This window comes from Buteo buteo, chromosome 9, assembly GCF_964188355.1.
Source record: "Buteo buteo chromosome 9, bButBut1.hap1.1, whole genome shotgun sequence".
NCBI classification, from domain to species: Eukaryota; Metazoa; Chordata; class Aves; order Accipitriformes; family Accipitridae; genus Buteo; species Buteo buteo.
In genome coordinates, this window is record NC_134179.1 from 4,285,186 (window position 1) to 4,306,657 (window position 21,472).

The 21,472-nt window shown below is 56.7% G+C and overlaps 3 protein-coding genes across 6 annotated transcripts; 2 read left to right on the plus strand and 1 right to left on the minus strand.

Annotated features, from left to right (window-relative positions):
• Positions 1-203: 203 nt before the first annotated feature.
• Positions 204-7,076, minus strand: SRPRA (SRP receptor subunit alpha). Its single transcript, XM_075034947.1, has 14 exons — positions 6,880-7,076; positions 6,229-6,312; positions 5,007-5,170; positions 4,727-4,887; positions 4,443-4,596; positions 3,792-3,945; positions 3,341-3,447; positions 3,026-3,144; positions 2,647-2,733; positions 2,383-2,555; positions 2,073-2,286; positions 1,833-1,996; positions 1,605-1,703; positions 204-1,262 (listed from the first exon to the last, which is right to left on the minus strand). Exons 1-14 carry the CDS (start codon positions 7,003-7,005, stop codon positions 1,134-1,136), a joined length of 1,935 nt encoding a protein of 644 aa, XP_074891048.1. The 5' UTR covers positions 7,006-7,076; the 3' UTR covers positions 204-1,133.
• Positions 7,077-7,180: 104 nt separating this feature from the next.
• FOXRED1 (FAD dependent oxidoreductase domain containing 1) lies at positions 7,181-11,027 on the plus strand. 2 transcript variants are annotated; one of them, XM_075034951.1, is made up of 10 exons: positions 7,185-7,352; positions 8,001-8,239; positions 8,358-8,468; positions 8,565-8,683; positions 8,787-8,881; positions 9,108-9,209; positions 9,309-9,385; positions 9,487-9,635; positions 10,318-10,447; positions 10,550-11,027. In XM_075034951.1, exons 1-10 carry the CDS (start codon positions 7,223-7,225, stop codon positions 10,907-10,909), a joined length of 1,512 nt encoding a protein of 503 aa, XP_074891052.1. In that variant the 5' UTR covers positions 7,185-7,222; the 3' UTR covers positions 10,910-11,027. The 2 variants fall into 2 exon arrangements, with proteins under 2 accessions (XP_074891053.1, XP_074891052.1); XM_075034952.1 differs by lacking the exon at positions 8,001-8,239 and having other exon boundaries at positions 7,181-7,352.
• A 1,466-nt stretch (positions 11,028-12,493) lies between these two features.
• On the plus strand, positions 12,494-21,286 carry EI24 (EI24 autophagy associated transmembrane protein). Of its 3 annotated transcripts, none has more exons than XM_075034957.1 (11): positions 12,494-12,614; positions 14,568-14,715; positions 16,233-16,378; positions 18,012-18,072; positions 18,729-18,795; positions 19,230-19,354; positions 19,509-19,628; positions 19,772-19,883; positions 20,072-20,183; positions 20,293-20,367; positions 20,489-21,286. In XM_075034957.1, the coding sequence occupies exons 2-11, from the start codon at positions 14,674-14,676 to the stop codon at positions 20,676-20,678; spliced, it is 1,050 nt and encodes a 349-aa protein (XP_074891058.1). In that variant the 5' UTR covers positions 12,494-12,614; positions 14,568-14,673; the 3' UTR covers positions 20,679-21,286. The 3 variants fall into 3 exon arrangements, with proteins under 3 accessions (XP_074891058.1, XP_074891059.1, XP_074891060.1); XM_075034958.1 differs by having other exon boundaries at positions 12,522-12,660; XM_075034959.1 differs by lacking the exon at positions 12,494-12,614 and having other exon boundaries at positions 14,545-14,715.
• Positions 21,287-21,472: the final 186 nt, after the last annotated feature.

Sequence of the window (21,472 nt, forward strand, 5' to 3'; positions counted from 1 at the left end):
TAGTTTTCTAGTCCTGTCTTTATACTGTACAGTATTTTGTATGTTGAAGCTTGTATTAAAGGCCTGTTCACGTAACGTTTGGCTGGTGTGTGATTTACACGCCCTCTCAAACACCTCACACAGGCAGGAGTTTGTCTTCCCACCCCGCCCTGCCCCCAGAAGGAAATAGGGCTTGGCTGGAGGCAAGTTATTTATACACAGAGAACAAATTATGAAGTTTATTTTATATAAATTATGTCTCTTAGCAGACAGCATTCAATTTATTGCACTATAGCACATCTGCGATACAGAGCTACAAGACATCATAAGAGTTTTGTATTATTCAGTGTAGCACTTCAGACCGGGATCAAGAGGCACTCGAGGGGGGGCGGGGGGGGGAGAAAGGGTGCAGGAAAGCAGCAAGCAGCCACTGTTATCTACCAGTATTAATTTTTTTTTTTTTCCTTTTTACCAGCAAATAACGCTAAGGCCAGCAGGCAGGAGCCACGCAGGAGCACACTGCCTTCCTTCTCCAGCCACAGTTAGCGTTATCGGACCAAGCTGCCGCAGCTCTCCAGCTCCTGCCCAAATACACGGTGTCCAGGTACCCTGCTCTGGTGTCCTGGTGACGACAGAAACGGGGACCTTAAGGCAATTTAGCACCTCCCCTCCAGCCCAGCGCAGGCTGTCGCCATTTTTGGTTTATCAGCTTCGGTGGAGCTACCGCTAGCAGCGACAGTAACAGCCAGCTCATCTAACACTGCCACTCAGCAGCAGCTATCCTGCTTGCCCCGACAAAAGAAGTCACTCCTGCATCTTCCCTAAGCTGGTCTAAAAGTCAAAAGCAGCTCAAAAAAATGCCTTCAAACCCCCCAAAAAGCACAGCAGGTCCTCGCGCTACCTGCCCCTCCCCATGCGGCACGAACAATACAAAGCTCTGGATCAGCCTCCTCACGCGGGAGCCTGCGCCACTTAAAACAGAATGAAGGAACCCAGGGGAAGGGCTTTTGCTGGATAAAAGGAGTTTTATCCAAAAAAAGTACCCCTCATGCTGGTATCCCTTCATTCTGTTCTGTGCTACACGGGAAAGACTAGTTGGTAACGGGGTAAAGCATGTTCTTCTCGGACATCTGCAAACAGCAATTTGGTGGGTTTTAGGCCTTCATGAGCGCTGCGACCACGGCCTTGGCATTAAGGCTTCGCAGATCACAGTAAGTTTGTCCAGTACCAACGAAAACGATGGGCTTGCTCGTGATGTAGGTCATGGATATGGCGGCGCCGACCTGCCAAGGACAACAAGCACCATTAGCCTGCAAATCCAGTGCTACACCCTCAGGGAAACACGTCAAAAAGCTCGTCAAACATTCAGCCTCCTCCTGCTTTCCGGATCTGTACAGTCCCTGTACGTCCCGCTGGGGTAACGCGTATAAACCAGGAGCCCTCACGGCCCTGTTTTCCACATGCCCTGAAATCAGACTGCTGTGTTTTGTTTAAATGGCTTGAAAGCAGGGGGCAGCGTCCAGAACAGCGCAGAAGTGCCCCGTTTTTTGACAATTCCCTTCTCTCCCCCTCTGGTCACCAGCAGGAAGCTCTGTAGTGCAGAGTTGTCTTGACGGCCTCCTTACCTTGTCATCGATGGTATCGAACTTGGTGAGGACAATCCCATCAATGAGCCGCGGTGTCTGGGCCATGGAGTGATCAGCCAGGGCCTTGTTGAACTTGACCTGAGGGAGAGAATGGATCCAAGAAACGCATTTGTGGCACTGCCTCTGTCCAAATCTCCTGATGAAACCTACAGAAGTGGTTTTTTTCCCACCCCTCAATCTTTCAGGAAACAAATCCTCGGCACTCACCAGCTGATCCACAGCTTCATTTCCCACCAGGGCTTCCCCAACAAACAGGACCAGGTCGGGAGCGTTGACAGCAATGAGTTTGGCCAGTGCTGTCATCAAGGGAGCGTTGTCCTGCATGCGGCCTGCCGTGTCCACCAGGACCACGTCAAAGCCCTGGTTCCGAGCTGGGGAGATGAGGAGGCAACCTTAAGCAGGACGCTCCCCCGAAACAGCATCTTCTGCCACCAGTTTTCCACTTACCATAAGAGATGGCCTCCATGGCAATCCCTGCGGCGTCCTTGCCGTAGCCCTTCTCGTAGAGCTGCACCATGGTCCGCCCGCCGTGGCTCTCCGGAGGATGCAGGGCGTTGAGGCGACGGGTGTGGGTGCGGAGCTGCTCCACCGCTCCCGCGCGGAAAGTGTCACAGGCGGCAATGAGGACACTGAAACCGTTCTCGATGAGCCAGAATGAGATCTGCAGGTGGCAAGAGATGGGAAAAAAAAGTCTGTTACCAGCCACAGCCTGACCTCATCAGCCCGGTCCCAGAGAGCCAGGAGGATCATGTCCTACCTTGGCCAGGTTGGTGGACTTCCCAACACCGTTGACGCCACAGAAAGTGACCACGTAGGGTCGGCGATGACGCTGAGCGTCCATGACATCACGGAGTACATCCACACGGCGCTGAGGCTGCAGGATCTGCACGAGAGCCTCCTGCAGGGCCTGCTTCACCGTTGAGGTCACCGCTGGGAAGAAGGAGATGGAAAGAGAACTGGTCATGCCTGGGGAACACTCCTGAGCCCCAAACCATAAGCAGGAGGCCACGCGGCCACTTACTAGTGAACGTTCCCATCACCTTCCCTTCCAGTTTCTTAGCCACCGATTCACAGAGCTGCACCGCAATCTCAGCTGCCACGTTTTTTGCTTCAAGAAAGAGATAGAGAGAGGAGAGTTAGCGCTGCTGAGGAGGTTACACGCGCCGGACACCGGCGTCAAGGGAAGGATGGAGTCAGCGTGCAGGATCCCCACCAGGCTAGACCGTTGCCCCCCCTTTTGATGCGCTGTCAAGGGCTCCCCAGAGGCGAGGCAGGAACCTGCCATGGTAACTGTGGGCAAGAATGGCTCGAACCGCGGGTGCTACTCCACACCGGGGCCCACCTGATGGAGCGCAGGAAACCACCTCAAACTAACCCCCTCACAGCAGATCCAGACGTACCGATCAAGTGATCCTTCATCTTCTCCAGTACAGGGTCCATGTCCTCTCTTGTCAAGCTTTTGGAACCCACCAGGCCTTTCAGCATGCCAAACATGCCCCCCAGGCCGCCCTTCTTCGTGCTGCAGAGAAGCAAAGGAGTTAACCTTTAGGTTTGAGGAGCGAGTCGTGTAGGGCACGCAACGGCCAGATGCAAGAAGAGCCCACCACGCAGCTGACAAACACACCAGTTTGTCCCCAGCTGTGTTACTGGTTAGATAGGAAGAAGAGTTACAGGAGGGAAATTAAGGAGCACGCAGGGGCTGCAGGAGCCTTTACCTGGGTTTCGAAGGGTTCTGAATAACTTTCTCCTCTTCCGCTTCATCATCGCTTTCGTACTCAAGGTCGTAGAGGCGGCCAGGTTCCCTATTTCGATCCCCCAGGGCCTGCGAGAGGAGAAAAGACACACCCTGAAAAAATCAGCAACTGCTTACCGTCATCTCCCCCTGCCCGCTTTCGCCGTCACAGGCAGGCAACAACCGTTATCGTTAGCAGCAGAGGCAGCCCTGCAGAGATCTTTGCCACAAGGGCTCAGCAGGTTGATCCCACCTAGCGCCGCTTGCAGCTGGAGAAAAATACTCTCTGGGCAGCAGCTTTAACAGGCTGGGCGCCATGATCCCCGTTTCTCATACCTTCTCGGCCAACCATGGAGACCAGGCTGGGTTTGCAATGTCCGGCTGATCCCAGAACAATGCACTAAAGCAGACACAGCGATCTGAGTTTTCCTTACTATATCAGGGTCAAATTCCTCCACGGGACAAGCCTCCGTGCTTCCGTTGGTAGCGGAGTTACTGTAATCGAGTACTTTGGCATTAGAGTTCCCCAGATCCCACACTCGGGGCTTCTTCCCCTTCTCCTTCTGTGCCTCGGGCTTTGGAGATTTGCTGAAATAAAGCCCAGAAACACATTTTGTTCAGTGCAGGGAAGGAGCAGCTATCACCTCCTTAGAAAGTGTGAAAGTTAAAAGCCCAGACTACCCAAAAAGGGAAAAATTAAGGCTAAACCTGGCTGATTCAGTCTCTGGAGTTTATTTATCTGAACTTTAACCTTCTATCAGACCACTTTACCTTGAGCCAGACATCGATGCGCCACTGCCCTTTGCTCACAGCGGGAAAGCCTCACCAAAAAGAGGTCTGGACCTCTCCCAGGCACACGCTGGGTTTTTGGCTCTCCTCAGGCTCTATTACCCTTCCAGGACCCCCCAGCGTGCCCTCTCCCAGTCTTTCCAGCAAGCAAAGAAATAAGGAAAAGGGAAATAAGAACCGGGAAAGCAAGATCTGACTTCCAGGGGTCACTGAAGGAGACATTCGGCTATGGCCGAGGGACACCAGGAAGAGCTGGTTTGCAGCATGGGTAGACCGACCACGTCATCGTTACCCACCTGGACTTCTCCCCTGCTTTCATGTGTCTCTTGAAAAATTCCTCCCGGTTCTTTTGCAGGATTTCATCCTTGGTCAGTTCCTCCCTGTCCCCGGCTGTGGAGGGCTGCTTGTCACCCACAGATGCTTTACCGGGTGCTGCAACAGCTTCAGTTCCTGACGGAAAGAGCCCCAACACGAGCTCAGACCAGCGTCTGGGTGCTACGAGAGGACTGGGAAAGTGCAGGCTGGGACACAGAGCTCTGGAATATTTCCCCCCCGCCATACATCTTTCCTATCAACTCACCCTCTTTCTTGGAACCTTTGTTCTTCTTGTTCTTGACTTTCTCCTTTGGTTTCTCCCCTCGGGTTTCTATCATACACTTGACAGTCTTCTGGGACTTGAGAGACTGCTCAAACGTCTTCATTACCGTGGGAGCTCGGACTTTACTGCTCTCCTCTGCATCCCTGTGGGGAGGTGGCCCGTTAGCCTGATTTTCGGCTCTGCCCCTCCCGTCCGCATCCCCCACCCACCCCCATTTATCTCTGCTCTAAATGGAAATGAGAGAAAAGTCAGGTTCTGCTACCGGAGGAGGCGCATGAAGTCGTCTTTAAAATCAAAAGTGCCATTTAGGAGGCCCAGGGTGCCTTTCTGCTGGAACTCATTGCGATACTTGTCCCTGAACTCCTTATGAACATCATCTATCAACTTGTCGACATAGGTTAGAGTCAGGATCTTCTGAAACCCCACCTGCAAAGAAGCACAGCAAAAAGATGTTGCTCTTTCAGCTAATTTAACTGCAGCATCTAGCTGGCAAGGAAGCAAAAACCTCCCCATTTAATACAGAGCTCTTTAATTTCAGCCGGCTTCAGTTTTCCAGTCTGACTTCCCAAGCTTTTAATATGCTCTCAAAAAGGGGGAAAAAAAAAAGGGCACAGCCCAGAGCTTCACTTTACAAGGCGACACCAATAAAAACGGGTTGACTGTTTCATGGCAACAAAGACATGTAGCGAAAGACCAGAAAGCCTTTTGCTTATCTTTAGGTACACAACGAAGGCTGTGTGGATTTATAGAGATAAGGTACTGAAAGGAAGAGCATTAAAATAGATCCTAAAGTAAAGCTGATGACAGGTTCCTGGCTTTTTTTAAATAGATCTGGTCAAAGTAAAAAGTTTTATTAGCATGTAGTAGCCTGTACAGTTTCTGTGTGAGGTTTAATGAGTTTTAATCCTATCGCAGATGACTAAAATAAACTGCTACCACAGCGGCGTATGACCCAGAGACACCCACATCCACCCACCAAGTCCACTGAGCTCCCAGGGGAGGAAGCACGCAGGAGCGGGCTACGCTGGGATCGCCGCTCAATTCCCCCCCCAGAGGCTCTTCCGGAGCCAGGAACGACGAGATCTGCTTCACACCTCCTCATCCCCCAAAATCCCAGAGCCAGAAGGAGGTAACCCAGTTCTAGGAGCCCTACGCAGTTAAAACAGCCGTTTGCTGAGACCACCACGAGCTGATAACGGTTCTCTCTCTCTCTTCAGACCGGATTAACGCTAACTCAGGGGCGATTTTTCCTAACGAAGGCGCCAGGAAAAACCTTCTCGTTATCGCCGCGCGAGCTGCCCCTTTTCCCAGGCAGCGCCGACGAGGCCTCCTCGCCACGTCAGCCCCCGCTCTCCCCGAGATTTTAGGGAGGCCGCGGAAAACCTCATCCCTTCGGGAAGGCATTAAACAGCTTTTTTTCACCCCTTTTCTGGAACAATCTCCCTCCCTCGGCGTTTTGGGGTACCCTGGGGGGGGTCGCTTACCACAAACACCAGCTCAAACTGGTTGTCCAGTTTGTACTTGAGCGTGAGGGCCTCATGGGTGAAGGAGTTGTTGCCGCCTCGCTCCTAGGGGAGAGGAACCGTCGGAAGGGGGGTGCCAGCAGCGAGGAGACCCCTCCATCATCCCTGTCACCCACCCCCCAAAAAAAAGTGGTCCAGCACCCCTTATAGGTGGCCCAGCCCACCCCCCTGGGCAGATGGTCCCATCCTTCCTTCCCCAAATGGGTCAGTCATCCCCCCCGCCACAAGTAGATGGAACCACCCGTGTCTCCCCCCCCCTCCCCAAACAAGTGATCCCATCCACCCCCGATAAATGGTTGTGCCCACACACACCCCGTTAGGTGGTCCCACCTGTGTGTCATCCCCCCCCACCCCAGGCAGATGGTCCCAACCGCCCCCATCCCCAGGTAGGTGGGCCCGCCCATTCCACCCCCATCCCCAGGTAGGTGGGCCCGCCCATTCCACCCCCATCCCCAGGTAGGTGGCCCCTACCCGCCCATCCCATCCCATCCCGTCCCCCCCGCGCCCCCAGCAGGTGGTCCCGGCCGCGTCTCCCCCCCATCCCCTCCAGACAGATGGTCCCGCCCGCCCCGGCAGGTGATCCCGGCCGCCGCGCCCGCGCCCCGCCCAGACCTGCAGGAGGACGGAGCGGATGAGGGCGTTAACGGGAGCGGTGGCGGCGGCAGCGGGCCCGCGGACGCCCTGGAAGCACCAGAGGACGAGGCCGCCCTTGCTGAAGATGGTGAAGAAATCGAGCATGGCGGCGGCGGCGGCGCCGGGCCCGGCTCCGCGCACACGTCGCACTGCCCCCCGCGCTTCCGCCGGAAGCCGCCGCCCCACCGCACGCCCATTGGCGGAAGGGAGGGAAAGGGGCGGGAGGGCGGCGGGCGAATGACGGGCGAGGAGGTGTGGTTGAACGGGGGCGTGGTTACGCGGAGGGAGGCGTGGCGATGGGGAGGGGGCGTGGCCAGGCGGCATGCTGCGCTGGGGGCGCGCTCTGCGCCCGCCGAAGCGGGGGGGGACCCCGGGGGGGTCCCCGGCACCGGGGGGGTCTCCGCACCGCCCCCTCCGCACCGCGGCCCCGTTCAGCTCCGACATCTTCCGCGGTGAGACCCGGGAGGGCCGGGGGGGGGTGTCCCGTGGAGATTTGGGGGGGTCGGGGGGGGTCAAAGGGATAGGGAGGGTCGCAGGGAATGGGGGGGGTCGCTGGGGGGGTTGTGGGGGGGGTCCCAGCGAGGCTTGGGTGGGCCCCGGGGGACTGTGGGAGGTCACAGAGGAGACTGGGGGGAGTCCCGGGGGGTTGGGGGTCCCAGAGGGTACTCGGGGGTTTTCAGGGGACCCAGGGGCAACTGGGGGGGGGGGGGCATGGGGGGCCCGGAGGGGACTGGGGACTCCGAGGGGGGACTAGGGGGTCCCAGAGGACTTGGGGGGGTGTCCCAGGGGACTGGGGAAGGTCTTAGGGGGTCCCACAGCAGAGTGGGAGGACCCGGGAGGGACTGGGGGGGGGGGTCCCAGGGGACTGGGGGGTCACAGAGAGTCTGGGGGGTTTCCAGAGGGTCCTGGGGGTGTTGTCCCAGAGGGACCTGCGGGGCACCCATGTAACTGGGGGGGCCTAGGGGGGTCCCAGGGGATGCAGGGGCTACTGGGGGGATCCCAGAGGGGACTGGGGGGGCTCCTGAGGGGTGCCAGGGGGGCTGCCAGCTGTGCCCCCCCTCGCCCCAGGCCTGACAGCCCACCCCCCAATATACCGGCAGAGCTGAGGCCAGGTCTGGGTCGCCTGGGTCAGATTCTGAAGGATCAGCTGCCAGTTTGGGGGGGCGGATGGGGGGGCTGGACCCCCCCAGGGACCCCCCCGGGTCCACGACCCCCCGAAGAAGCCGACGTGGTGGTGGTGGGGGGCGGCGTGGTGGGCTGGTCGGTGGCGTACTGGCTGAAGGTGCTGGAGGGCCAGCGGCACGGCATGAGGGTGCTGGTGGTGGAGCGGGACCCCACGGTGAGACCCCCCACTCCTGGGGTGGGGTACGGCCTCGGGGACCCCCCCTGAACCCCACCTTCTTTTTATTTTGTTTTTTTTTTCTTTTTTTTGGGGGGTGGGGGGTCCTCTCCTTCAGTATTCCCGAGCCTCCACGGTGCTGTCGGTGGGGGGGATCCGGCAGCAGTTTTCCCTCCCAGAAAATATCCGGATGTCCCGCTTCTCCGCCAGCTTCCTCCGCAACATCAACGTATGTGGGGTTATTATTTTGGGGGGGGGGGGGTAAGTTGGAGAGGGAAGGTCCAGCCCCACTCACCAGGGTGGCCTCCCCCCCCCCCCCTTACAGGAGCACCTCGGGGTGCCGAACGAGCCCCCCGTCGACATCCAGTTCCAACCCTCGGGGTACCTCTTCCTCGCCCCCCCGCAGAGCGCTGCCAGGCTGGAGGCCACCGTCCAGCTCCAGAGGTGGGGGCAGACAGACACAAACCCCCCCCGGGGGGTGGGGAGGGTTTGGGGAGGGGGTGTCTCATCCTGACACCCCCCCCCCCGGCATGCTGGCTGTCCCCAGGGAGGAAGGGGTGCAGGTGGCCCTGCTGTCCCCCCCCCAGCTGAAGGCGAAATTCCCCTGGATAGACACGGAGGACGTGGCCGTGGCATCCTACGGTACGGGGGGGGGGGGGGGGGCGTGGGGGGAGGACAGATGGACGTGGGGACCCTCCCTCGACACCCACCCCCATCCTCCTCCTCGTCCCCATCCTCATCTCCATCCCCATCCCAGCCGGCTGCATCCTTCATCCCCAGTTTATTTGGGGAAGGGGAGGTGCAGCCCCGCTAAAATTGGGGATTTTTGGGGGGGGGGTGTCACACTGAGGTGCCTCCCCCCCCACAGGTCTGGAGGATGAAGGCTGGTTCGACCCCTGGACCCTCCTCAACGCTTTTCGGCGCAAAGCCGCATCCCTGGGGGTCCACAGCTGCAAAGGGGAGGTGCGAGGTGAGGGGCGGGGGGGCGGGAAACTGGGGTACCCCCCACCACCCCCGGGACCCCCCCAATCTCACCTTCCCCCCCCCAAAAAAAAAACCAACCCTCCAGGTTTTGTCACCTCGGCCGAGGACACGACGCCGCTGTGGGAACCGGCACTGGCGACGGCCCGCATCAAATACGTCCACGTGAGTCTGTCCCCCATCCCACGCGGGGGGGGCCTCACGAGTGTCCGTGACCCCCCCCACCATCCCAAATCCCCATCCCGTGTGTGTGTCCCCCTCCCCAGATCCACATGCCGGACAGCCTGGAGTACCAGCCGGTCGCCTGCGCCATCGTGGTTAATGCCGCCGGTGCCTGGGCTGGGGAGCTGCTGGAGACGGCCGGGCTGCCGGGGGGGCTGGCAGAGCCCCCCCTGCCCATCCAGCCCAGGAAGAGGTGAGGGGGGGGGCTTATTTTGGGGGGGGGTCACATCTTGGCATCACCCTTCTGTTGTGGGTGAAGCCCTTAGTGGTTTTTTTTTGGGGGGGGGGGGGTCACATCCTGGCACCCATCACCTCTTTGTCATGGGTGAAGCCCTTAGTGGTTGTTTTTTTTTGGGGGGGGGTCACATCCTGGCACCCATCACCTCTTTGTCGTGGGTGAAGCCCTTAGTGTTTTTTTTGGGGGGGGGTTGTCACATCCTGGCACCCATCACCTCTTTGTCGTGGGTGAAGCTCTTAGTGGGTTTTTTTGGGGGGGGGGTGTCACATCCTGGCACCCATCACCTCTTTGTCGTGGGTGAAGCTCTTAGTGGGGTTTTTTTTGGGGGGGGGGGTCACATCCTGGCACCCATCACCTCTTTGTCGTGGGTGAAGCCCTTAGTGGTTTATTTTTGGGGGGGGGGTGGGTCATGGTGGGGGGATGCATCCCAGCACGCAAGAACAGGAGGGTGAACCCCTTGGTGCTTTTGGGGGGGGGGTCACATCCCAGCACCCACCACCCCTCCCGTCTTTTTTTTGGGTGGGGGGCACACACACATCCCAGCCCCTACCTCCCACCCCCATCTCAGAGGCAGGGGGGGACCAGCCTGAATCCATCATCCCTATTTTTTTTGGGGGGTGTCCCCCCATCCCTATAGGTACGTGTACTCCTGGCACTGCCCCGACGGCCCCGGCTTCTCCTGCCCCCTCCTCGTCGACACCACCGGAGCTTATTTTCGCCGCGACGGCATCGCCGGCAACTACCTGGGTGGCATGAGCCCCCCCGAGGTGAGCCCGCAGGGGGGTCCCTGATATTATTTCCCCCCCTTATTTTTTTTTTTTTTGAACACAGCACACCCCCCCGATTAATTTTTTTTTTTTTTTTCCTAGGAGGAAGAGCCGGATCCGAGCGATCTCTCGGTGGATCACGATTTTTTCCAGGAGCAGGTCTGGCCCCGGCTGGCACGTCGGGTCCCAGCCTTCGCGTCCCTCCGTCCGCGGGGGGCTTGGGCGGGCTACTACGACCATAACGCCTTCGATCGGAACGGGGTGCTGGGGCCTCACCCCAAATTAGAAAACCTGTTTTTGGCCGCCGGTTTTAGCGGACACGGGTTACAACACGCCCCCGCCGCCGGCCGAGCCGTGGCCGAGCTGGTGGTGAAGGGCCGGTACGAGAGCCTGGACCTGCGCCGGTTGGGATGGAGGAGGTTGGCCCAGGGGGAACGGCTGGAGGAGGACGGGGTGGTGTGACGGGGGGGGGGGAAACTGAGGCACGGCAGTGGGGAACCCCCCCCCCAACCACCACCACCACCACTACCCTGGAGGTTGGTGGGGGATCGGCGGCAGAAATAAAAGGGATGGATGGCGAGTGCGCTGGGGGATTCAATTTGGGGGGGGGTGGCCCCCTCCCCAACTCGCGCCAGCCCACCCCGTTACCCCAGTACGGCCCGTTCACGCCTGCCACGCTCCCCCCACCTCTGCCCCCAGTATCCCCCCCCACCCCGGTGCCCTCAGGCCCAGTGCTTCCATTACCGCCCCCCCCCCACGTAGCCCTGGTGCCCCCAATACCCCCCCCCCAGCCCCAGTAGCTCCATTATGCTCCCGTACCCCCAGTCCCACTGTCCCCAGTACCCCTCGGTGTCCCCTGGTGCCCCCCCAGTGCCCCTCAGCCCCGCTCTCCCCAGTCCCAGTGTCCCCACTACGCTCCATTCCCCCCCTAGTGCCCCCAGTCCCAGTGTCCACCCAGTGCCCCCATTATCCCTCCAGTGCCCCCAGCCCCAGTATCCCTGTTATCCCCCCATTGCCCCCCCAGTGTCCCCATTATCCTCCCCATTGCCCCCTCAGTGTCCCCGTTATCCCCCACATTAACCCCTGTTGCCCCCTCCCAGTACCCCCATTCCCCCCAGTATCCCCATTCCCCCCCAGTACCCCCAGTATCCCCAGTACCCCCATTCCCCCCAGTATCCCCATTACCCGCCATTCCCCCCATTCCCCCCAGTATCCCCATTCCCCCCAGTATCCCCATTACCCCCCAGTATCCCCATTCCCCCCAGTATCCCCATTCCCCCCCAGTACCCCCAGTATCCCCAGTACCCCCAGTATCCCCATTACCCGCCATTCCCCCCATTACCCCCATTACCCCCCAGTATCCCCAGTACCCCCATTCCCCCCAGTATCCCCATTCCCCCCAGTATCCCTATTACCCCCCAGTACCCCCAGTACCCCCAGTATCCCCATTCCCCCCCAGTACCCCCAGTATCCCCAGTACCCCCAGTACCCCCAGTATCCCCATTACCCGCCATTCCCCCCATTACCCCCATTACCCCCCAGTATCCCCAGTACCCCCATTCCCCCCAGTATCCCCATTCCCCCCAGTATCCCCAGTACCCCCAGTATCCCCATTACCCCCCAGTATCCCCATTCCCCCCAGTATCCCTATTACCCCCCAGTACCCCCAGTACCCCCAGTATCCCCAGTACCCCCCAGTACCCCCAGTATCCCCATTCCCCCCAGTATCCCTATTACCCCCCAGTATCCCCAGTACCCCCAGTATCCCCATTACCCCCCAGTACCCCCAGTATCCCCATTCCCCCCATTACCCCCCAGTATCCCTATTACCCCCCAGTACCCCCAGTATCCCCATTCCCCCAGTACCCCCATTCCCCCCCGTATCCCCAGTATCCCCCATTCCCCCCCCCCAGCCTATTTTGGCGCCCCCTGGCGGCGCAGCGCTGCGCTGCCGGCGGGCGGCACCAGTCCGCATGCGCGGGGAGGAAAAGGGGGCGGGGGGGAGGAGCGGGGGGTGGAGCTAGCGGCAGCGCGCCTGCGCGCGGGGAGGGGGCGGGGCGCGCCTGCGCAGCGGCGGGAGTTTCGGCGCATGCGCGTTGCGTGGCGGCCGGGCCGGCGGGAGCTGGGCCCCCTGCCGCGCCGTGCGGCCCCCGGCCCGCAGCCGCCGGTGAGTGAGCGGGGAGAGTTGGACAGCGGCGGGGGGGAGCCTTGAGGTAACTGTGAACCCCCCGGGGGAGATCGTGGGGGTCGCCCTCGGGAACCGTGGGGGCAGTCCTGAGGTAACTGTGGGCCTCGGGGGATCCGTGGGGCAACCCTGAGGTAATTTTTGGATCCGGAGGGGTCCGTGGGGCAACCCTGAGGTAATTTCGGATCCCGAGGGATCCGTGGGGCAACCCTGAGGGAATTTTTGGATCCGGAGGGGTCCGTGGGGCAACCCTGCGGTAATTTTTGGATCCGGAGGGATCCGTGGGGCAACCCTGAGGTAATTTCGGGTCCCGAGGGATCCGTGGGGCAACCCTGAGGTAATTTGGCGTCCGGAGGAATTCGTGGGGAAACTCTGAGGTGATTTTGGGCTTCGGGGCCACCGTGGAGGCAGCCGTGAGGTACCTGTGGGCCTCTGGGGGACCGTGGGGCAGCCCTGAGGTAACTGTGCCCCACACATACACAGTTCCCAGGGGGACTGTGGGAACAGCCCTGAGGTAAATTAGTGCCCTCCTCCCTCCAGCCTAAACTATAGGGGTCACCCGCCCCCCCCCCCCCCAGTAACCACAGCAACAGCTCTGAGATAAGTTTGTCCCCCACCCCCCCCAGGAAACCATGGGGGTCACCCCCATTGACAGTGCAGGGAGACGATGCCCCTGCCCCCGGTGTAAGTGTGGGGCAGGCCTGAGTTCCCCATCCTGGGCACCTCTGGGGTGCTATGAGGATCCCCCCCTTCCACGGTGACCCCCACTCTGGGGTGCCCCCCAGTTACCCAGGAATACCCCTGGGTAAAAATAAATCGGGCAGGGCTCTCTGTAAAAGCTGGAATTGTACAGCGGTCAGGTCTCACCGTAGGTTTCTGAGCCCGAAGGGTGGCGAGGCGCAGCCACCTGGAACAAAGAAAAAGCTCAGTTTCTGCCTTTTGTTTCTGCCGCGGCTCTGCCAGCACGACCTGGACCTTGGACGCCTGGCTAAAGCGAAAAGACCCCAATGCCGCACATGGGGCTGAGCGCCTCTGCCTCCAAAGGATTGATTTTAGAGTGAAGGCACCCGTGATTAACTTGATGTTAATAAAGCTGGAGGCCAGTTCTGATTCTGCAGTTTCAACCGAACTGGCATTCGCCACTTCATGGGAGCGCAGGTCAAACCCTGGCAGGTTTTCTTTTGGAATACTTTTTTTTTTTTTTAATTATTTTTAATTGTTTTTGTCTTGTGCGGTGCGTTATAGAGCAACAGTGACGCTGACATGTCGGGGCTTGTGACACCAGCCTGCTCCAGAGCTGCCGGTAGCTCTGGCCTAGGAGAAGCGAGCGCTTTGAATCCTGGTGGAAAAGCTCCATGAGTTTTATTAGCTGGTGATTTTTTTTTTCATAATTCAGACGCTGTCTGCATTTCTGTGGTGCTTTACAAGAAGCAGAAGACTCACTGCAACATTTTTGGCAAAGGGCTGTTTGGAGTAATTACTGCTTTGGGCAAAGAGCTCAAGAGCAGCCCTTCTTCCGTCAGGCTCCTAATTGTAGACCTCGAGTTTCTTACCTGGCGTGTGAGGAAGCTGTGAAGTGTTAAATTAACATTGGATTTAGCAAAGATGTTTTCGCACCTCTCTGGGCTGGCTCTGCTGGCTTTTCTCTTCCGAAAATGAGTGGCGCAGCGTGGTGTTGGGAGGGATGTTCTGCTGTGTTAGAAACACAGGCTCTGCTGTTCTTGAAACCCCGAGTTCGTTAATACAAGATACTGTGGAATTAACAGGACAGTTCTTTTCTCTGGCCCTGTGTTCGAGGATGGTTGCCCAACAGGAAGCCAGTGAGGGCAGGGAAGGCTGTTGAAAATCGCGGGCGTGTGATTTAGCTTGTAATTATCCCACTCAGACCGATGCTGCTAATGCCTGCCCACAGTCCTGTGTTTTCTCTCTCCGCAGGCTCCATCCGTTTCCCATCTCTCCAGGATGAGAGAGGTTTGGGTTCGGCTTTTCCCCTCTCCCTGTAGTTGATAGTTTCGGAACCAGAGGTGATGCTGGAGTCGAGATGGCAGACAGCGTGAAAACCTTCCTTCATGACCTCGTCAGGGTAAGTCTCCGCGTTTCGGGTCCTCCATTGCGAGGACTGGTCTCTTTTGCTTTGGTAACGGCGGGTCTTCCACGGGGAGCACCCTCCTTCCTGCGTCATCAAGGGCAGATTAAAAAATTTGACAGAAAAGGGGCTCGAGGTGTATTTTAATTGAAGGCGTCAGTTTTGTAAAGCAGAGATACCTGTAGGCAAGCTTTCCGCTCGCCGATGATGGTTAGATTTGACAAGACTGTGTGGGATGCGTTGCTCCCCAAGTGTTTCCTAGAATATTTTCCTCCCAAGCTGGCTGTTGTGCGGTGCATCTGTTGCAAAGGGCTTGGCGTTTGTCTGGGGCACTGCTGAACCTGTGGCGGATTTCCTTTGGGCAAAAGTTAATTTATAGCCCGTATGAACACTGCAGCTGTGGTGTGGTGATGAGGCTTCGTGTGAACTCAGTGCTCCCACACTGTCTTGTATCATCCAGGTGTAAATACAGCCTTAAAAACATTCATGACATGACGCTAAGAAATAACTCGTGTTCAGAAGTAACTCGGTTTGAAAAACTTGCCGGGTTTGATCTTACAGATCTGCGGTGTACTGGCCATGATCTAGAGCGGGAGAACTTGTGTCGTTTTCAGAATGCTCTCACGCCATCTGTAAGGCAGTGGGTAGAGCAGCTCGTGTAATTAATTTCCACCTCGTCGGGTACCAGTGGCAGCATGCTCTGCTGTTTCAGACATGCATTTGGCATCAAAATTTAGCCTGTTTGGTCAAGAATTCCATATACCAAACTGTTGTGTGGGTCACCTGGGTGGTGATGCTGTCCTGGCTCACGCAAGCATCTGTATGGTCTTTATTGTGAAGCGAAATTTTGGTAACGATGGGTACGATATCGTCTGGAGCTGGAAACAGCTGCTCGTGGAGTACTAGGAGGTGGCACTAGAAGTCTTTTAAACGAGGAGTAAGGCAAAGATTTCTGGGCACTTTCCTATTGACAGGTTTACACGGATGTGGCCGATGCGAGGATTTTTCTGGGACAAGGGCAGATGCTTTTATTTGTAAAGGCGTAAGCATCAAACTCATACATACAGCCAGGACACAAGGACTTTGCATGTCCTAAATGTTTTGTGTAATTCTATTTTATCGGCCTTAGAAATGCTGGCAGGGGATGAAGGGCTTTCTGCCAGACAGAAGAAACGGGCTGCGAGAGATCTGACTCTTTGGCTTTTGCCAGGGTTATAAATAGTGGAGATTGGATGAGAAATCGCACCTTTTTTAAAAAAAAACAATACTGCTGCTCCTAAAGATGCTGGAACGGTGTGGTGATTTAGGTCACCGGGCCATGGAAAATAGGCGATGTTGCTGCTCCAAAGCTTGGCTCTGGCTCAGCCTGGTGCTGGCTTCCCCTGCTAGCCGGGGACTGGCCACATTTAAGTCCCTTTCTGTAAATGGGAGGTTTTCGACATCCTGGGTCGGCCACATCCCGTTCCTCCTGTCACTGCGGGATGGAGAGTGATGGCCTCTCCTCCTGTCCGCAGGGAATTAAGGACTCCATCTGGGGCATCTGCACCATCTCTAAGCTGGACGCCCGGATCCAGCAGAAAAGGGAAGAGCAGAGGCGAAGGAGAGCAAACAGTGCGCTCGCCCAGCGGAGGTTTCACATGGAAGAGAAGAAGCAAGAGAAGTGAGTATGGGGCCTGACGAGCCATAAATCAGGTAAATTGCCTCTCTCCTTTTAGTCTGTGGAGGGCAGGGAGAGAGAGCATGACTCCGCCCGGAGCTTTGAAGAGCCTGATGAATTGCAAAACCCCTGCAAGTCATAGTGGTTTGGCAGTTCTTGTGCTGCTTTTTCTCTCATAATACCCGTCGTATCACAGTAGTCTGGCTAAAAGGGAAGTTGAGGTAAGCAGGGTTTAAGAAATAAAGCCATTGTTGTTGCCCGCACTTTGCAAAGATCTCCATAAAAATACCTGTCAGGACCATCCGAGACCTGTGACCTGGCTGTCAGCAAAAGCAGAACTTGTGGTGTGCCTTTGAAAATGGTTCGTAAACTCAATTGCGCTGAAGCACAGAGACAAAAAATATGAAAAACGTGATGTGGAATGCCCTTTTCCCCCTCTGTGTAATGAAACTGGAGCTGTGACCGTGAGATAACAAGTCAGATTGTTTATGTTGTTTGACAATTAAGAGTATGCAATTAGTTTGAAATAGTAATAGAAGGTATACAAGCTGAAAGAATGTGGATTTCTGGGTTTCTTCCTGAATACTTGTGCTGCCTTTCAAAGATTCGTTGTTGTTGTCATTGGTAGCCATGGGATTGGGGAAGAAACAGCAGCTCAGATCTGATTTACATGTCTGGGGCAGATCGAGTATCTTTTTTTCCCCCCGCCCTTGCCGTGTTCCGCAGCCGTCTGTAGCAGTTGCATCCACTAAGGCTGGGAACACCAGAATTACATCCACGTGGGAGCAAAACAGCATCTGTTCTTGTGTCTTACTCCCAAACGGCACTGAGATCTTTCTCCGCTGCCCTAATTACAGTGGGGCTGGTACTTAACGCGGTGACGTTTGGTCAGTGATGCGCCTTTCAAGGCGTGTTTACAAATTCTTCCGACTAGCTCGGTGGTTGTCCAACTTTATCTCAAGATGACAGAAAAGTCGTCCATGTCCCATGATCCCGATCCTCCCCAGATGTCCCTACAGCTTTGCACGTGGGCTGCCCTTGAGGAATAATGTATATTTGGGGGGGGACTAAACAGTCATATTTTGCTGGTTTTCTGTGTAACCAAGTCCTTTCAGTAGCGGAAGCCGACTGGAAGAGTGCTACAGAGTTCCACAGAGCTGCTCTCTTGCACATCTGTAGATACACTGCAAAGAGGGAGAAGCCAAAACCACCCTGAGCTGAAACAGCCTCTTCTGAGAACAAAAAGTGCACGAAAAGCCCTAATTCTATTGCGGCAAGAGCTTGAGGAGAACAAAGCCCAAGATCTCTCTAATAAGGGCTTTAAAATCTGGAAGAAAGCTTTGCGTTTCTTCCGTTTCAGTGCAGATATTGGGAATTAATAAAGGTTGAAAGAATCTCCCTGATTTCTAGAGACTGTGCAATGGCTGAAACCTGGCGCCAGTCTGTGCAGGGATTTCTTCTGGGGTTCCCCCGTGCAGATAAAACCGGGCGCATCGCTGGCGTCGAGCTGGTTATCTGTGACGTTTGGAAGGTGTCCGAAACGCAGGGCAGGAGCACTTGTCGCTTGTTAGGGGACGTTTGTCTGGGTGCTGGGACCTCGACATGTTTCGCCCATCTCTCTCCTCTTGCTCTGCAGCGAACCCCGGATCGTGAGCCGGATATTTCAGTGCTGTGCCTGGAACGGAGGTGTGTTCTGGGTAAGTGGACATTTTTGGTATTTTCTCTGTTAAAAACCCCGTAAAACCAGGGCCCTGCTCCAGCCCTTGTACCCGTTCAGTGATGAGCCGTCACCTTGGCTGCGGGAATCCATCGGAGCCACTAAGTTCCCAGTCCTGACACTGTATTTTAAGGGACGCGATACGGGACCCTAGACTCTCTTGGGAATCCTGCACCTTAAACCCAAGGTGCTGCTTTTCCAAGCCTTTGAGACTGCTCTTCGCCTGAATATTCAGCTCCTGCTCCCCTGCGGTCTGGGATATTGCTTTACTGAATGGAATCTTGATACCCTAAAGACATTTTCCTCAGCTCTGACCTTACCACGGCTGTTTTGTGAGGCTAATCCTTAACGGAGCAGATGCTTCACAGCCTGATCAATCACCAGCTTTGTTTTTCTGTTAGACTGCGGCCGGGTACGAGGAATTGGCATGGAGATGTTAAAAGTGCTCGGCTGTAGATTTTGGGCTGTATTTAGCTGGAGATCCTTGGTCCCCTGTGTCGACGGAGCATTGCCTTTAGAGCGGCGCACATGGAGGAGCAGGCAGAGGGTCTGCCTTCGCATGGGTAATTGCAGGGGCTCCGGAAACGACCGTGCAACACCTCACCCAGAACCCTTCTTGTCTCTTTTTCCCTGTAGCTTAGTCTCTTCTTGTTTTACCGAGTATTCATACCTGTCCTTCAGTCCGTCACGGCCCAGATCATCGGTAAGTGCCTTTCCCGTCGGCATGTTACGGGGCGCTGAATGATCCGTGGGATGGGGTGGGGAGTCCCGGCGCCCACCACAACCTGTCGAGGCTTTGTCCCGTTGAGCTGTTCCTCGCACCGCTGTCTCCGTGCACTGTTTTTCTCCTGTACTAATCGAGGCCATCGTTAATTTAGTAGAAAAGCAGAGAGAGGGGTAACCCCCCTCACAGCGGGGAGGTGGCTCGTGGGTTTCGCCCCTCGTGATGCACAGGTGTCGGATGTATTTTTGCAAGTAAATAAAAAGCAAGTGGCTGGAAACGTTCTTTGGAAGAGCAAAGGTTGGGGTTGGAGATTTCTCCTGCCCTCGAGCACTGCCAGGAAGGATTTGTGATGTGCAACACAGAGGTTCCTACAGCCGTTCCTCACGCATTTCTCCGTGTCCCATCTTCCGAAGGTGACCCTTCCTTACACGGCGACGTCTGGTCTTGGCTGGAGTTCATCCTCACCTCCATTTTCGGTGCCCTCTGGGTCCTTCCCCTCTTTGTGCTCAGTAAGGTCGTCAACGCCATCTGGTTTCAGGTGGGTGACAGGGATGCGGACCACTTGTCAAGCAAACGAGGTGGGGGGCAAATATTGTCCCAGCTACTTTTGAACTCCTGAAGCCCCCGTCTCTCTTTCGAATTTCATTTCCCTCAAGCCCCTTTTCCTTCTTTTTTTGTCTTTTTTTTTTCAGGACATCGCAGATCTTGCGTTCGAAGTGTCGGGCAGAAAGCCTCACCCCTTTCCCAGCGTCAGTAAAATCATCGCCGACATGTTGTTTAACCTCTTGTTGCAGGCGCTGTTCCTCATCCAGGTGAGATCACAGTCACGCACCGAAAAAACAACCCGCCACCAGCCCGAGTCACCCCACCTCTCGCTCTGGGGCGACACTCTCCCACCGATCCGCAGCTTGCCTGCTGTTTAATTTTTATTTTTTATTTTATTTTTAATCCCCAGGGGATGATAGTGAGCCTCTTCCCCATCGATATCGTCGGCCAGCTGGTCAGCCTCCTCCACATGTCGCTGCTTTACTCGCTCTACTGCTTCGAGTACCGCTGGTTTAACAAAGGTGAGTGCTGCCTCCACTCTCCCTGCGAGGCTGAAATGTTTCCGGATTGAGGTTTGGGGATTTTTTTTTTCCCTCCTCGGGGTGTCCAAGGCGGATTTTTCCTTCCCATTTTTATACGGGATGATGAAGCGTAACGGAGGTCTCTCCTCCCCGCGGGTTTGTTTCTGCGGGATTTTCTTTCTGGCCAGGAATTGAAATGCACCAACGCTTGTCCAACATTGAGAGAAACTGGCCCTATTACTTCGGCTTTGGCTTACCGCTGGCTTTTCTCACGGCAATGCAATCCTCTTACATCATCAGGTGGGCAGCCATCTTGTGCCCTCCCCCTGTGTGTGTCCCCCCGCGACACGCACCAAACCCAACCTGCATCCCTCTTATTTTTTTCTTTTTTTTTTTTCCCCTTTTCCAGCGGTTGCCTCTTTTCCATCCTTTTCCCTCTTTTCATCATCAGCGCCAATGAAGCGAGGACCCCCGGCAAAACCTAGTGAGTATCCCACCCCCAGCCCTTCCAATACCCGTTTGTTGTCGTGTCGTGTCCCCCCCCCCCAATCCCTCTGGGGGCAGTTTCCCAGCGTCAGGAGCTGACCAGCTCTCTTCCCTTTCAGCCACTTCCAGCTCCGTCTCTTCTCCTTGGTGGTTTTCCTCAGCAACAGGCTCTTTCACAAGACGGTTTACCTTCAGTCTGCCCTGAGCGGTGCTTCCTCTTCTGCTTCCTCTTCCACTTCCTCTTCCTCCGACCGCCTCCTTTCCCCCCAGCCCTCTCCTGCCAAACACACGGTGCAGCCGGGGCACTGAGCCACCACCGAACCCCGAGAGGGGACAAAGTGGGGGGGGACATCCTGCCTGGAAGTGTCCCTGGACGCCCCGGGCGGGGCCTTGATGTCGATTCTTGCCCCCCCACCTCCCCCACCACCACCGCTGCGACAGAAATTTTGGGGGAAAATCTGGATTTTTAACACCTTTGTGAGTTTGAAAGAGCCGGCTCCTGCCCTGCGTGTGTTTTACAGCGGACTCTTTTGTACGCTCCCCCCCTCGCCCCGTGCCATCTCCCCCTGCCCCCAAACGATTTGTGACACCCCCCCTCCCCGTTTTAACGGGAGCTGCCCCCCCCTTTGTCTGCCCAAACTCAGGTCGCGGGGGGGGGGGGGGGGGGGTTGGGGGATGTATTTTTGGGGAGTTCCTGCTGCAGCCAAGCCCCCGCCCCCCCCTCTGTGCATGTACCGTTTCTGTAGGGTCGGGGAAGGAACCGGTGACGTTGAAAACCAAAAACCCTTCCGGGGTGGGGTTTGGGTTTGGTTTTTGTTTTTGTTTTGGGTGGGGGGGGGGAGGTACGACGGGACGGGACACGCGGTTTATCAACTTTAGTATTTTCACACTGAAAACATTAAACGGAGAAATCACGATTTGCAGCCCTCCTGCGCCTGCCCCTGTCTCTGAGCTGGGCGGGGGGGGTTCCCCTCGGCGGGTTCATGCCGGCGGAGCGCCGTCAGTGGCCCCTCCACGCCCCCGGGACCGGGACCCCCCCAGCCCCATCCCGAACCCTCCGCCGCTGCCGCTTTCCCCTGGGCGGCGCCCACGTGGCGCGCCAC

Bases quoted from the DNA above. Each gene is read 5' to 3' on its own strand.
- FOXRED1 (XM_075034951.1), top strand. From the start codon at position 7,223: ATGCTGCGCTGGGGGCGCGCTCTGCGCCCGCCGAAGCGGGGGGGGACC. The intron at 8,684-8,786 runs GTGGGGGCAGAC...GGCTGTCCCCAG, and splicing joins GCCACCGTCCAGCTCCAGAG to GGAGGAAGGGGTGCAGGTGG. The intron at 10,448-10,549 runs GTGAGCCCGCAG...TTTTTTTCCTAG, and splicing joins GTGGCATGAGCCCCCCCGAG to GAGGAAGAGCCGGATCCGAG.
- SRPRA (XM_075034947.1), bottom strand. From the start codon at position 7,005: ATGCTCGATTTCTTCACCATCTTCAGCAAGGGCGGCCTCGTCCTCTGG. The intron at 4,888-5,006 runs GTAGCAGAACCT...ACCTCCCCACAG, and splicing joins GACTTCATGCGCCTCCTCCG to GGATGCAGAGGAGAGCAGTA. The intron at 3,145-3,340 runs GTAAAGGCTCCT...GCTTCTCTGCAG, and splicing joins CAGAACCCTTCGAAACCCAG to CACGAAGAAGGGCGGCCTGG.
- EI24 (XM_075034957.1), top strand. From the start codon at position 14,674: ATGGCAGACAGCGTGAAAACCTTCCTTCATGACCTCGTCAGG. The intron at 18,073-18,728 runs GTAAGTGGACAT...TTTTCCCTGTAG, and splicing joins GGAACGGAGGTGTGTTCTGG to CTTAGTCTCTTCTTGTTTTA. The intron at 19,884-20,071 runs GTGAGTGCTGCC...CTTTCTGGCCAG, and splicing joins GTACCGCTGGTTTAACAAAG to GAATTGAAATGCACCAACGC.